Here is a 15,075-nt window from a genome sequence, read left to right on the forward strand (position 1 = left end):
TTTTATAATGCCGTCTTTTATAGATATTCAAGTCTTGGGGTACCGGTATATTGGGTCTGTCCACATCCCCCATGCAAAGTGCAAGGAGAAACGCCCATCTATAGAATCCAATGCTTCTCATTATAGTCAAGATTTAGAATCTTCTACAGTAAGTAATGATTTACAGTATATTGTTGTGTGTTGTATAACATTAGATTATGTAATCATTCACAACATTGTATCAGTATATGACTTTAAACCTGTATTTCTATACTAACAACTACTTTTGTTCCTATTCTATCTTATTTCTCTTCCTCTTATTTTTTTAAAGTTTTTTATAGTTTATATGGAAAAGATTTATTTTAATGATGTTACTGTTCTTAAAATGTTTTATTTATTTCCTTTCCTCTTTCTCTTTGGCTATTTTCCCTGTTGGAGCCCTTAGGCTTATAGCATCATGCTTTTCCAACTAGGGTTGTAGCTTTGCAAATAATAATAATAATAATAATAATAATAATAATAATAATAATAATAATAATAATAATGATATTGTGCGAGAGACAGTTTTTGTAGATTTTAATTACTCCTTCCTTGTGTGAGGATGTCTTTGTAATGGAAACATATTTTTAAAAATATTTCTCAAATTGATTGGAAGAATTCACAAAAAGGGATGGAAATGTCCCTGTCTGCCGATCGCCAGACTGGGGTTTGAGTCCCGCTCAAACTCGTTAGTTTCTTGTAGTGTCTGCAACCTCACCATCATTGCGAGGTAAGGATGGGGGTTTTGGGGGAGCATATTGGTCTACTACTGAGTCATTAGCAGCTATTGCCTGGCTCTACCTGCCCTAGCTTGGGTGCTGATCACACGCATATATGGTCAGTTTCTAGGCTCTCCAGGGCATTGTCGGCTAAGACTTCGTCACTGTCCCTCGCTTCTGCCATTCATGAGTAGCCTTTAAAATATATTTTACCATTCTCAGCCTAATTGCTTGTTTACCCCTATTTTACTTTTGATGATTTTCTGATTCATTTGGCACTTGAAATTGTGTAATGATTACAATGTATGGTTAAATGATATTCATTTTGAAGTACCAATATTACAACATGGCATCTGCAACCCAGTGCCGGCCATATATTTTCCAAATGATCATTAATCAAAATTCTGCTTAGTGGCCCTTTATCAAGACTGAGTCTATCACTTCTATGTATGAGAAATCTGTTAAAATCCCTAGTAAAGCTGTGAATGTTAGTTATTGCACAGTTCATTACAAAGAAATGAATTTTTATGTAAACCTACCTGAATTGTATTAAGAGTATACAGTACTGTACTAAAATCGTCATTTTTACACTCTAGTGTCTGAAATAGATAAATACATATTTGTCTGTAAGTTTCAGAATGAATATTAACGTAGAATGCCAGTAATTCCGGGGTTTTCACCGTACCACTTTCATGATAGGAAATATACTGGCATAGAACGACCATAAACAGATGCGAGTGGATGGACATGTCTTAGGCTTGTGTCCTGCAGTGAACTAGTTAAAGCTGATGATGATCATTGTATATGTATACACACACATATGTATATGTATATGTATGTATATATATATATATATATGTATGTATATATATATATATATATATATATATAGGGTGGTAGGATATTTTTTGCTTGATGTCTATGATTGGGTGCTTCTAACTGGAGCATAAAGCTTGTACTGTATAAGGTAATGGTTTGCCTATTGTATTAGCATTGTTGTGATTAGTATTGAGACTACATTACATTTTGTTTGTCAGAGGTAATAACTGATCTATTTCTCTACAGGACTCCCGCAGACCTTCTGTTGAGATCCGTAAGACACATTCAGTCAGTCATTCAAGAGATCACCGGGACCGAGGAAAAATAAGAGAAAATCAGGAAAATATTGAAAATAGGAGGACTGGTAGTTCTACTGATCTTGGTTTTAAAGTCAAATACCTGAATCCTGATGATGAATTTCCTGTAAGTGTTATTACCTTTTAATGCTTAATATCAGGTGTTACATATAATCATTAGCAAAAAACAAACTCAAATATACAGTGATTACTTAAATTCACTATGTCATCACTTATTGTGCTTATTCTTTGCTCTAAAGAGCTTTAGGCAAATTAATTTCCTGTATGAGCCAGAGGATAAGAAATTACAGTATCTTGATGTTTTTATAATAATCTAAACTAATAAGAAGAAAATAAATTTATTTCTATTTATTTCAGGAACTTTTGTTGGAAACAAGTCGTTGTGGACAGACTCGAATGGATTGGCTTGATGAGCCTGATCTCAGCAAGCTTGTCTCGCTAGCACTGCTAGAACTCGATATAATTTTTACGGAACACCATATTCACCATAGATGGAGAAAGCTGAAAAAAAGAAAGCCTAATAAGGAGGGTTAGTTGTTTTTGTTTCAACATCACCTAGAATCTTAACTAATCCTAACGACTTATTGAAGTTTCAAAAGAGCTTTCTGAATTGTACCATAATATTCATTACCCACTATCCATTCCAAATGTAATAATTAATTCCTCTCATTCTCCTAGTACATGTACTCAACTTATGTTTTATGTACTGTGATTCTTTTTTATAGAAACAAATGTCTTCGGTGTTCCACTGGAAAGTTTATTAGAGCGAGACAGAATATATTTACCTGACTCTACTTTAGAAACAAGTGTTCCTGTGGTGTTCTATAAGGTATAGTTAACACATTAATTCATATCTATATTTTTTATTTTTAGAATGTTTTTGTGGAGTATTAAAACTGACATTAAACATTTTTTTTCCATGGCTAGGGAAGTTTATATGCATGACACTATTAGTGCATTTTAAAATTAATTTAAATTGATTGACAATTTTAGGAAGGGGAATTTCTATTGTCAATATCATTGCATTATATTAATGGTCAACTGTTAGTGAACACAAAATATTTTATTTTCAGTTGGCTATGCAACTTGAACGTCAAGGGATGCACCAAGAAGGAATTATGAGAGTTCCAGGTCACAGGTTAGTCCTCTACTGTACATAAAAATGCCTGTTATTCTATAAAAGGCTTCTTACAAACACTTAGTTGCCTTAGGTAAATGCATTAACCAATTACAAGAACGTTTTTATTGTAACAAAATTAAATGGTATTTCATAAATTTCCATATTAATACTCACAGGACAGTTGATGGTATAAACAACTAGCCTAGCCTTCTATGAATTTCCCAAATCTTATTAATATTCAAACTTAAAAGTACTTAACTTGTGAGGAACAAGGAGGCAGATGCACTACTTTTAATTATAATTTAAATCATAGTACTATCCCTGTGCAGTAAGGCAATTTAAAACATAATAATAAGCTAATCCCCATGTGGAGGAAGTGTATGTCACACAGATGCAATAAAGAAACTAATATAACAAAGTGGTCATAACACTTCAGTTTTATCCGTTAACCACTAGTGTCTCATGCATGTGTCCATTGATAGAGAATTTTTTTTCAATTTTAGAGGTAAATTTTGATAAACCAGGCTTCTGGAGAAAAAGCAATATGAACATCAGGGGAGGTTCATAGAAATACAGTAATTATCTTCCCTGCCCTAGGGCTAGTGTACCAACTTAAAAAGGCACAAACTCATTCACTTTGCAATAACTGTTGGAATAACTCCTTCAGTGTTCTGGTCACACAATAGTGCTTTATATTTTACCAAATTGGATAAATGTATTATTACTCTAAAAGAGCTGCTTTAGAGGATTGCACTATTAATAGTTTTAGTCAGGGATGATAGTCAACAAACATTGACCATTCTGTAGAGAACAGGAGTTCCTCACCCTCACTCTTAGCCATCTCCTGATCCTGACACTAGGTATTCTCTTGTTAGCCAAGAATGAAAAGAAACTCCTGAAATGGGACATCCTCTATAACTTGGCTTTACAGCCTACTTTTGGGTGATCTCTGTCTGGTGTCTACCCTGCAAGCATTTATGTTTAGGTACTAACACTAGAGAGTTATTGGGTGTTTTGACTGGCCAGACAATACTACATTGGATCCCTCTCTCTGGTTATTGCTCATTTCTCTTTTTCCTATGCATACACCAAAATGTTTGGCCCATTCTTTCCACATTCTCGTCTGTCATCATACACCAGACAATACTGAGATTACTAAACAATTTTGTCTTTGTTCAAGGAGCTAACTACTGCAATGTAATTGTTCATTGGCTACTTTCCTCTTGGTAAGGGTAGAAGAGACTCAAGCTATTGTAAGCAGCTTTTTTAAGATAGGGCCACTCCAAAATCAAACCATTGTTCTCTTGTCCTGAGTAGTACCAGACCCTCTGTACCTTGGTCTTCCACTGTCTTGGGTTAGAGTTCTCTTGCTTGAGGATACACTTGGGCACACTATTCTATCGCATTTCTCTTCCTCTTACTATTTTTCAAGTTCTAAAACTTTATATATGAAAGATTTATTTTAATGTTGGTACTACTCTTAAAATGTTTTATTTTAATTATTCATTGCTTCTCTTGTAGTCAGTCGATTTCCTTATTTCGTTCCTAACTGGGCTATTTTTCCCTGTTGGAGACCTTGGGCTTATAGTATCCTGCTTTTCCAATGTGGGTTGTAGATTAGCGAGTAATAATGACAATAGATGAACGCTTAGTTGTTCCAACATGGAGTACTTACCTCGAACTACCTAACCAACCAAGAATTTTGCATAGTTCCCCCTCTCTCCGTTACCTTTGTCGGGGCGCTCCGGGGCGGATGGATACTCGCCCTGAGGTGACCCGGGGTCAGCGCGCGAGGGTGCGCTGCTAGGTCTGAGTCGTCAGTAAGCGTCTGATCGCGGCGTAGATCTCATCTCGCCGCTCTCTCTCACTTATCCCGTCCGGTCCGCCTTTGTGTACAACGTGTTCCATTGTGTTCCCCATCCTTTGTGCACCACGTGTTCCCTTTGTGTCCTTATTCTTTCCTTGTGTTACTTGTGTTGCTTGCGTGTTCCGGTTTTCCTTTATGGAATCTCAGCGTCGTTGTCCCAGGCCCAAAGCTGGTAAGTATTGCGGGGCCTGGTTGCCCAGGCCTGATGTTGACCCGCACACGCTGTGCACCTCGTGTAGAGTTAATAAGTGCCCCCCTGCCTCCACGTGTCCGAAGTGTGAGTCCTGGCCGGAGTTACAGTGGACCTTGTTTGCCACGAAAAAGAAGAAGGCGCCCAAACGGTCTCCCAAGAAGGCGGACATCACCTTGCCCTTGACGTCGCCCTCAGCGCCTTCGGAGAGAGGTTCTCCTTCACCTTCCCCTACCCAGAATAGGGGATGAAGTAAGTCCGTTGCGGGGAAACGGCCCATTGCCGTTCCCCATGAGTCTGATATCGGGGATTCTGTCTGTGTGGGGCCTACGCAGACGAGTGGGGAGTCTGCTAGTGTGGCGGAAGTATGTGCCGTGGACGAGGTCCTGGTGTGGGGGAGGCCTGAAACAGCTCCTTCCCCGCCATCGTGGCAGTGTTTTACAGGTACAGCGGGTTCCGGGGGCGGCCATGACAAAGAAAGGAGGGCCACGTGCTCGTCGGACCCCGACTCCATTGTTTGGATGGCACCAAGGATGCCCTTCAGGTCCCCCATGTGGCAAGAAGAGGAGTTTGAGGGCTGGTTTGCCTCTTGAGGTGTACTTTGCACGCCCCCGGCGCCCACAGCAACGCTTCCGTCTGATTTTATGCAGCCCGTCACCCTGGTAGCTAGACCACGGGCCCCGAGAGTGGTAATGGAAGATACGGAGGACTCCGACAGCTCCTCCTCCTCTTCATCTTCTTCGGGCAGTTCCTTGTCCTACAGCTCATCCTCGTCGGAGGATTCCAGCGGCCGTGAGGCGAGAAGGAAGAGGAAGAGATCTAGGAGAAGGAAGGCGAGCTCTTACGCAGGCCCAGCAAGGAAAAAGGCGAAAACCATGAGGAGAAGGAACAAGAAGAAGAGTTCTATCAGGAGGAAGTTTATCAGAGTGGCTTTTCCCCCTTGCAGGTCGAGCAGGGCGGCTGCCGCTCCAGTGCCTGCCTCGGTGGCCACTGGAGCCGCTTCCGCGCCCTTGCCCAGTGTCTCTTCGGCTCCGCTCGCCCGTCGGGTGCAGCCGTTGGCACACTTTCCCTTGTCCTTGCCCAGCAAGTCACCGGCTCCATCCGTCCTGCGGGGGCAACTGCGGATGAGACCCAGCAGCTCCGCTCCCACTCCCTTTGTCGCACCGGCTCCGTCCAAGTCACGGAAACTGCCACTGCCACAACTGATAAGGGGTTCTTTACGGATTTCCCCGGGAGGGGGTAGACCCAAGACGGCTACCCCCGCCCCAGCAGCTCCAGCCATGACAGAGGCAGCCGCTCCATCAACCCGGCAGGAAGGAAGGGGTCCCTCCGCTCCCATGGATCCCTCCGTGTTCGAAGATTCTACCGACACGGAGGTTCAGGTGGTGGAAGAATTGTTAGACACCGGTGAGTGTTCCCTGGACAAGGTGTCCTCATACAGGAAGGTCCTGGCCCTAATACGGCACCATCACAGGCTGGACGAACCGCAACCTTCATCGGAGCAGGCTTGGCTCTCGGGTTTGGGCAGGATGGTAGACAATCCTGTGCAACAGAAGCCATCCTTGACCCTACCCCTAGCGCTCGACGTTGCCCTGGGAATGGAACACGTCGATCGGTTTGTTGCGGGGCCTAAGAACTCCCTAAGAGCCCAAGGGTCCTTCAAGCTCCTGCCTGGACTGAGGACCCATAAGTTCTATGTGCCAGACGGGCGTCACTCAGGGCCCCGCACTTTGGAAGAAGCCATTGCAACCTTGAACCAGGGCAATACGAATGAAAGGTGCCTTACTGCCCCAGTGGTCTTCTCGCAAGCGGAGGCCGCCATGATGGAGGACACCTCCCAAGACATTGTCAACGTGACCTCCTGGTTGGACTGGTGGGCGTGCACCCTAGCGGGGTTCCAACTGGCACACAACCTTTCGGTACCAGAGAACCAAGCCCTACTGCAAGAACTTATCCATTGGGTGGGGGGGAAGGCAATGAAGTTCCTCACGTTCCAGTCTCTGACCCAGATGGCAAACTGGGTCCTGAGGAGGAGGGACACAGTCCTTAACAGGCTCCCCCGTAGGCTCCCCGAACGGGAAGCAAAGGTTTTAAGAAATGCACCGGTGTGGGGCGAGACCGTGTTCCCCCTTCAGGCGGTGGCCGAGACATTGGAGAGAGAGTGGGAAAATTGAAGAATCCGTCGGAGCACAGGCAGTCGGCTGCAAGACGTCCTTCCCACAGAAGAACATCGGTGGACGGGGCCTACCCGCCTACGCCTCTGGCTAGACAGGAGGCCTACTCCCCTTCCTGGCGCCAATCCCCACGGCCCTCCCGCATGGGCAGTGCTCCAGTCCAGGCCTCCTTTAGGCAAAAATATTCTGGCTCAAGGAGAGGCCGTTCAAAATGTCTCCCCAGAAGGAGATACGGAGAGAGGCCCCCCACACCTTCCCACGCCTCAGGTGGGGGGATGCCTCAAACAATATTGGCAAGCATGGCGAGACAACGGGGCGGACCCCTGGTCCGTGACAGTCCTCAGGGAGGGATACAGGATTCCCTTCCTGTCGGAACCGCCCCCTCTGATCCCCGAATATTGGGCAGAATGGCTGGCACCCGAAGATCCCAAGAAGAGAGCAGCCCTGCAGGAGGAGGTGTCAGCCATGTTGAGCAAGGGAGCTCTACAACCCCTCCAAAAATCATCCCCAGGATTCTACAGCAGGCTCTTCCTGGTAGAGAAAGCTACGGGAGGTTGGATACCAGTCATCGACCTCTCGGCCCTGAATAAGTTCGTCAAGAAGACCTCCTTCAAGATGGACATGCCGAAGTCGGTGCTGGCAGCCTTGAGAGAAGGGGATTTCATGATGTCTCTGGATCTCAAGGATGCCTATTTTCAAATCTCCGTACACCCTCCAGCAGGAAGTTCCTCAGAGTGAAGTGGGGATCCCAATCCCTTCAGTTCAAGACCCTCTGCTTCGGCTTGTCAACGGCACCTCAGGTCTTCACAAGGGTGTTCACCTTGGTATCAGTCTGGGGGACACAAACAGGGCATCAGGCTGAACAGATACCTCGACGACTGGTTGCTGCTTTCAGCCTCAGAGGCAGACTTAAAGAAGCCGGGGGCGAAACTTGTACAGTTCTGCAGGGATCTAGGGATCACCATCAACTTGGAAAAGTCCTAGTTAGACACCACCACCAGGATGACGTACCTAGGGATGGTCCTGGATTCCCAGTTGGCAAAGGCATTCCCCTCCCAGGAGAGGCTGAACAACCTGGACCAAGTCATTTGCCCATTTCTGACAGACACGCCAATGAGAGACAAGGATTGGCAGAGACTCGTGGGTCACCTGGTCTCGTTGGAGAAATTTGTCCCTCATGGGAGGCTCAAGCTGAGGCCAGTCCAGTGGAATCTGAAGGACCTCTGGTCAGCGGGGAACTCTCCGCAGAACATGGTCAGGATGACCCCGGCCTCCAGGAACATGCTCCTCTGGTGGTCCGACAGGGAGAACACACTGAAAGGGATACCGTTCGCGTCTGCTCCTCCGGAGATGCTGCTCTTCACGGACGCATCAGAGGAGGGGTGGGGAGCCCATCTACTCGAGGAAATGGCAGAGGGAAAGTGGTCCCTAGAGGAAAAGGCAGTGCAAAAGGCCCTCGCAACGTTCGCCCATCTACTTCGAGGAAACTCAGTAGCCCTCATGTGCGACAACACCACAGTAGTGGCATACATAAAGAAGCAGGGAGGCCTGAGATCAAGGGAACTGTGCAACCTTACAGCTCAAATCCTGGAATGGGCCGAAAAGAACCACATCCTTCTTGCAGCCAGGTTCATTCTGGGAAAGAGAAACGTACTGGCCGACGGCCTCAGCAGGACAGGGCAAGTAGTAGGGTCGGAATGGTCTCTACATCCGCAAGTAGCACAGGAGGTTCTCCAGTTGTGGGGCTCACTGGTAATAGCCCTGTTCGCCACGAGGCTCAATGCTCAGTTACCCGTGTTCTGTTCTCCGTTGCCAGACCCGACAGCAGCGTTCGAGGACGCCTTCCAGCACTCGTGGGACGGTCTCGACGTGTACGCTTTCCTTCCCTTCTGGATCCTCAGGCAGGTACTCAACAGACTCAGGCAGTCAAGGGCTACAAAGATGACTTTGGTAGCGCCCTGGTGGCCGGAGAGGGAGTGGTTCGCGGACCTACAGGACCTGGCCACACTCCCTCCATGGCCTCTTCCAGTAAGAGAAGATCTGTTACGTCAACCACACTTCCGAAGGCTGCACGAAAACCTCCAGTGCCTGCAGCTACACGCGTAGAGGTTATCAAGCACCTACTAAGGAAAGAAGGGTTCTCGGAGAAGACAGCTTCCAGGATGTCAGGGTATCTCCGAAAGTCCTCGTGCGTAGTGTACCAGGCCAAGTGGGCCACGTTCGTGAAGTGGTGTGCCACACAGAACGTGAGGCCCTTAGACGCATCAGTCCACAGAATTGCAGACTTCCTGGTTCACTTGAGGGACGACCTGGGAGTCTCCATTCCAGCCATCAAAGGAGTCCGTGCAGCACTGGGGCAAATTTTTCAATTCAGAGGCATCAACCTGGGGGCATCTCGCCACATCTCCATGCTCATCATGAGTTTCGAGCAGTCTTGTTTTTCACGTGCCTCTAGGGTTCCACAGTGGGACGTGGCCAAGGTTCCCAAGGCTCTTTCGAGGCCTCCCTTTGAACCCCTTAAGGACATTCTAGATAAAGACCTCACTCTCAAGGCAGTGTTCTTACTAGCTCTAGCCTCAGCCAAGCGTGTGAGTGAGCTCCATGGCTTGTCCTTCGAGGTCTCGCACTCGAAAGGATGGAAGGAACTGTCCTTTAAGTTCCTACCTGAGTTCGTGGCCAAGACCCAGAACCCAGCAGTTGCGGATCCCAGGTTCGAAGAGTTCTTAATTCCAGCAATACCTCACTCTGACAACCAGGAAGACTTGCTTCTGTGCCCAGTGAGAACAATCAGAAAATACCTCAGTAGGACAGCCAAAATCAGACCAGCCATCAAAAGTTTGTTTGTCTCTTGAGGCCCAGTCAAGAGGGCAGTTTCTAAGAACACGATCTCCTTCTGGCTTCGGCAAGTCATCAAGAGGTCTTACGAAAGTGATGGATCCACGGTTCCTGTGACCCCGCGACCCCATAATATTAGGGGCCTTAGCACTTCCTTAGCTTTTGATACCAACATGGCAGTGGGCCAAATCATGCGAGCGGGTACTTGTGCCTGGCAATCCACCTATACGGCCCACTACCTGAAAGACTGTACGAGGAAATCCCTGGACGCCTTCTCCATTGGTCCAGTAATTTCTGCCATGCAGCAAGTTTAAAGGTTTAAGGCCCCGGGTAGCCCGTGGAAAGTAATCGCAAGCGACACAAGTTTCCTCCTTAATCTCCCCTTCCTTGCTATCCCCTTTTCCCCTTTCCTCTCCTCCTACCATGTGAGAGATGGATGCTGTGGAAACCCATGTCCGGATTATACATAAAGGTGAGTTGTACTTAAGGTAGACTTTTGCGTGCTTTCCCCAACTCTCCTACCTTTGCACTGGGTTGTCTAGACCTAGCCTCCTATCTAGGTCCTGTGCCCCAGTATGTTAATGGGATATTCCGGTCTGTAAGCCACTCCCTCCTCCTAAAGTATAAGTCTCCTAAGAAAGTAGTTCGAGGTAAGTACTCCGTGTTGGAACAAATCACAAATTTTAAGTACAGTAATTTGTATTTTTTCCAACAGTATTTACCTCGAACTATTTTCGGGTTATTGCCCACCCATCCTTCCCCGAGTATCTTACAGGAGTTCGAGTGGTACTTAAACGTACGCTTACTGACGACTCAAACCTAGCAGCGCCCCCTCGCGCGCTGACCCCAGGTCGCCTCAGGGCGAGTATCCATCCGCCCCGGAGCGCCCCGACAAAGGTAACGGAGAGAGGGGGAACTCCGCAAAATTCTTAGTCGGTTAGAGAGGAGATTCCAGATACTCCTAAGAAAGAGGTTCGAGGTAAGTACTGTTAGTAAAAATACAAATTACTTAAAATTTGTGATTTATAGGTGACTTCACCCTTGTGATGCATGAGCCTACCTTGTTTTATACTCTGGTATAATCCAAGGGAGCCGCATAGCAGCTGAACTTCATAAAAGTGGTGTAGACAAATTGAAAATCTATTTAGGGTAGGCTAGTAGGTTGGTCAAGGCACCACCCACCCATTGAGATACTACTGTTAGGGAGTTATTGGGTCCTTTGACTGGCCAGATAGTACTGTATTGATTCCTTCTCTGGTTACGTCTCATTTTTCTTTTCCCTACACATACACCGAGTAGTCTGGCCTATTCATTACACATTCTCCTCTTTCCTCATACACCTGACAACACTAAGAACAAAAAATTCTTCTTCACTCAAGAGGTTAACTACTGCAATGTAATTGTTCAGTGGCTACTTTCCACTTAGTAAGGGTGAGATTCTTTAGCTATGCTAAGGAGCTCTTCTAGGAGTAGGGCACTCCAAAATCAAATCATTGTTTCTAGTCTTGGGTAGTGCCATATCCTCTGTACCATGGTCTTTCATTGTTTTGGGTTAGAGTTCTCTTGCTTGAGGGTACACTCGGGCACACTTTTCTAGCTGTTTCCTTATTTCTTTTCCTCACTGGGCTATTTTCCATGTTGAAGCCCTTGGGCTTATAGCTTCCTGCTTTTCAAAATAGGAATATAGCTTAGTAAGTAATGCTTATGATAATACTACTACTACTACTAATAATAATCTATCTATCTATCTACTAAGGCACTTACCCCAATTTGGGGGGATAGCCGACATCAAATAAAAAAGAAGAACAAAAGTGGACTTTTCTTCTCTTAGCTCCTCCCAGCCTGACGAGGGATTCAGCTGAGTTTGGTTTGTAACTGCTATCCACCACAAATGAAGCTTCATATATCAAATCCTCTACTGCTACTACCACAGGGGTCACTAAGGCAACCAGAGGAAGCAGCAAGGCATATTGTAACTGCGTCACAATTGCTGTTTTGCCTCTCACATCTATCTTCCTATCACCTAGTCCTAGAACTTTCCTCACTCCATCCATCCATCCACTCAAACATTGGCCTTCCTCTTGTACTTCTCCCACCAACTCTTGCATACATCACCTTCTTCAACAGATGGCCATTTTCCATTATCTCTACATGGCCGAACCACCGCAACACATTCTTAGCTACTCTAGCTGCTAATTCATTTCTTACTCCTGTTCTCACCTTCACAACTTTATTCCTAGACCTATCTAATCGAGATACACCAGCCATACTCCTCAGACACTCCATCTCGAATGTATTCAAATTTTGTCTCTCCATCACTTTCATTCCCAAGAACTCAGATCCTTACATCACAGTTGGTACAATCACTTTCTCATACAGAACTCTCTTTACCTTTATTCCTCACCCTCTATTCTTTACCACTCCCTTCACTGCCCCTAAAAATTCTACATTCACTCTGACTTACATCTGCTTCCACTCCACCATTTGCAGTCAAAACAGACCCCAAGTACTTAAACTGATCTACTTCCTCGATTAACTACATTCAACCTAGCACGACCGTCCCTTCTCATAACCTTACTCGTACCCACATTAACTCTCAACTTTCTTCTCTCACACATCCCCCCAAACTCTGTCAACTAATTGACCCAGCTTCTCCTTCAAGTCTACAATCAATACTGAATCAACTGATTCACTTCCCACTCATGATCACACTTATCAGTTTCAGTCCTCGACAAAGTACTCTAGCATTCACCTCTCTCACAACTCCATCAATAAACAAATTGAACAACCATTGCAACATCACACATCCCTCTCTCAGTCCCACTTTCATTGGAAACCACTCACTCACGTTATTTACTATCCTAACTCATGCTTTACTGTTTATGTATAAACTCTTCACTGTTTGCAATAACATTCCAAAAATTCCATATAATAACTCGTCATATTCCACATCGCTTCCCTATCGACTCTATCATAAGCTTTCTCTAGATCCATGAATGCAACATACACCTCCTTACCTGTTGCTGAATATTTCTTGCATATCTGCCTAACTGTAAAAATCTGAGCCATACATCCTTTATCTCTTCTAAAACCACCCGTCACCTCTAAGACTGCATCCCCTGTTTTATCATTAATCCTATTAATTAGCACTCTACCATATACTTTTCCATCCACACTCAACAAACTAATACTCCTTGAGTTACAACACTCATGTAGATCTCCCTTTCCTTTGAATAGCAGAACAATACATGCTCACACCCAGTCCACTGGTACCATTGACACTATGAAACATATATTAAACAAACTCACCAACCATTCAAGTACAGTCACGCCCTCTTTCTTTAACATCTCAGCCCGCACACAATCCATACCAGGTGCTTTTCCTGCTCTCGTTTCATCTAGTACTCTCTTTTCTTTCTCTTTGGTAATCTTTCTGTCATTCTCATTTCCCATCAATGGTACCTCAACACTTGCAACAGCAATTATATCTGCCTCCCTATTATCCTTAACATTCAGCAACCTTTCAAAATATTCATCCAACTGTTTCCTTACCTCCTCTCCTTTCAACAACCTTCCATTTTCATCTTTCACTGTCTCTTCACTTCTCTATCCACCCCTCCTTAGTCTCTTTACTTTTTTTCCAAAACTTCTTCTTATTCTTTTACTAACTTCGACTCGTCCTTCAGATCACCAGTTTCTCTTCCTTTCACCGTGTCATATGCCACTTCCAACTTTTCTTGATATTCATTTTTTACCTCTGGTTATTTTTCAGCTCTTCAATCTTCACTATACCACTCCATTTCCCTACTCTTTTGCTACAGCTAATTTTTCTTCAACCAAAAGTGATCAGACATAACGTTTGCCATACCCTTACACATATGTACATCTTTTAATCCTCCCAACATCCTTCTTGTTATCAACAGATAATCCATTAATGGCTTTTCTACCACTCTCCATTTGCCATTCTTACCCTTGTATACTTACCATTATCTCTTTTTGAAAAAATCTACTACTTATCACCAGCTATATATATATATATATATATATATATATATATATATATATATATATATATATATATATATATATATATATATATATATATATATATATATATATATATATATATATATATATATATATATATATATATATATATATATATATATATATATATATATATATATATATATATATATATATATATATATATATATATATATATATATATATATATATATATATATATATATATATATATATATATTGATATTGCATTTATATTGAGAAATTCAGTTATGGTAAACTCACTTTTAAGATATTGTTATAGGAATGAGTTCATATACATTGGTTCCTTGGTTTATGAGTTTGATTTGGCCGGGGGACGAGCGAACATTCTAAAATCCTCATATTCTAAAATCATTTATTCCATAAGAAATGCAGTAAATTCTCTCAATGTGTTCCTTAAGTCCATAAATACATGCATATACTAATTCTTATAAGTTTTGGTATAGTAATTACTGAACAGTTTATGGCCCCTAACATTAAAAATGAATCATTCATTATGGAAAATGGAAATAATGAACAAATTAAATCACATTTTACCTTTAAGGAGAGCTGTGGCTGGCGTGAGGAGGAGGAGGAGGAGGAGGAGGAGGAGGAGGAGGAGGAGGAGGAGGAGGAGGAGGAGGAGGAGGAGGAGGAGGAGGAGGAGGAGGAGGAGGGGTTACTGCTTGAAAGGAGAATCTCCCTCCATGAATATTTCTGGTAAAATATCAGGAGTTTTCTCGCTTGTATGATGTTAATCGTCACTAAATGAATCAATTTTTGCTTTATGGACACTTCGTTGTTGCCATTTACACTTTCATGATCAATTTTGACAAGGAACCTATCTAGAGACGACCACTATTCCTTTTTTTATCAAAATGTCATGAAAACGGGGTAAAAATTATGTGAACACTGCTCGAGTTGGTATGGGCATTGGATGACTGATTTCGTGTCAGTCTTGTTAGTACT

General features: G+C 43.9%; 1 protein-coding gene across 6 annotated transcripts in view; it reads left to right on the plus strand.

Moving 5' to 3' along the window:
* The window catches only part of LOC137655717 (rho GTPase-activating protein 18-like), a 451,738-nt gene that overhangs the window by 376,434 nt on the left and 60,229 nt on the right, over positions 1–15,075 (plus strand). For all 6 annotated transcript variants that reach the window (XM_068389727.1, XM_068389729.1, XM_068389726.1 and 3 more), the window contains 5 exons: positions 24–148; positions 1,803–1,979; positions 2,231–2,402; positions 2,599–2,702; positions 2,947–3,011. In XM_068389727.1, coding sequence (XP_068245828.1) covers positions 24–148; positions 1,803–1,979; positions 2,231–2,402; positions 2,599–2,702; positions 2,947–3,011 — 643 coding nt within the window. The remainder of the gene's footprint in view (positions 1–23; positions 149–1,802; positions 1,980–2,230; positions 2,403–2,598; positions 2,703–2,946; positions 3,012–15,075) is intronic.

Source organism: Palaemon carinicauda, chromosome 16 (genome assembly GCF_036898095.1).
Source record: "Palaemon carinicauda isolate YSFRI2023 chromosome 16, ASM3689809v2, whole genome shotgun sequence".
NCBI lineage: Eukaryota > Metazoa > Arthropoda > Malacostraca > Decapoda > Palaemonidae > Palaemon > Palaemon carinicauda.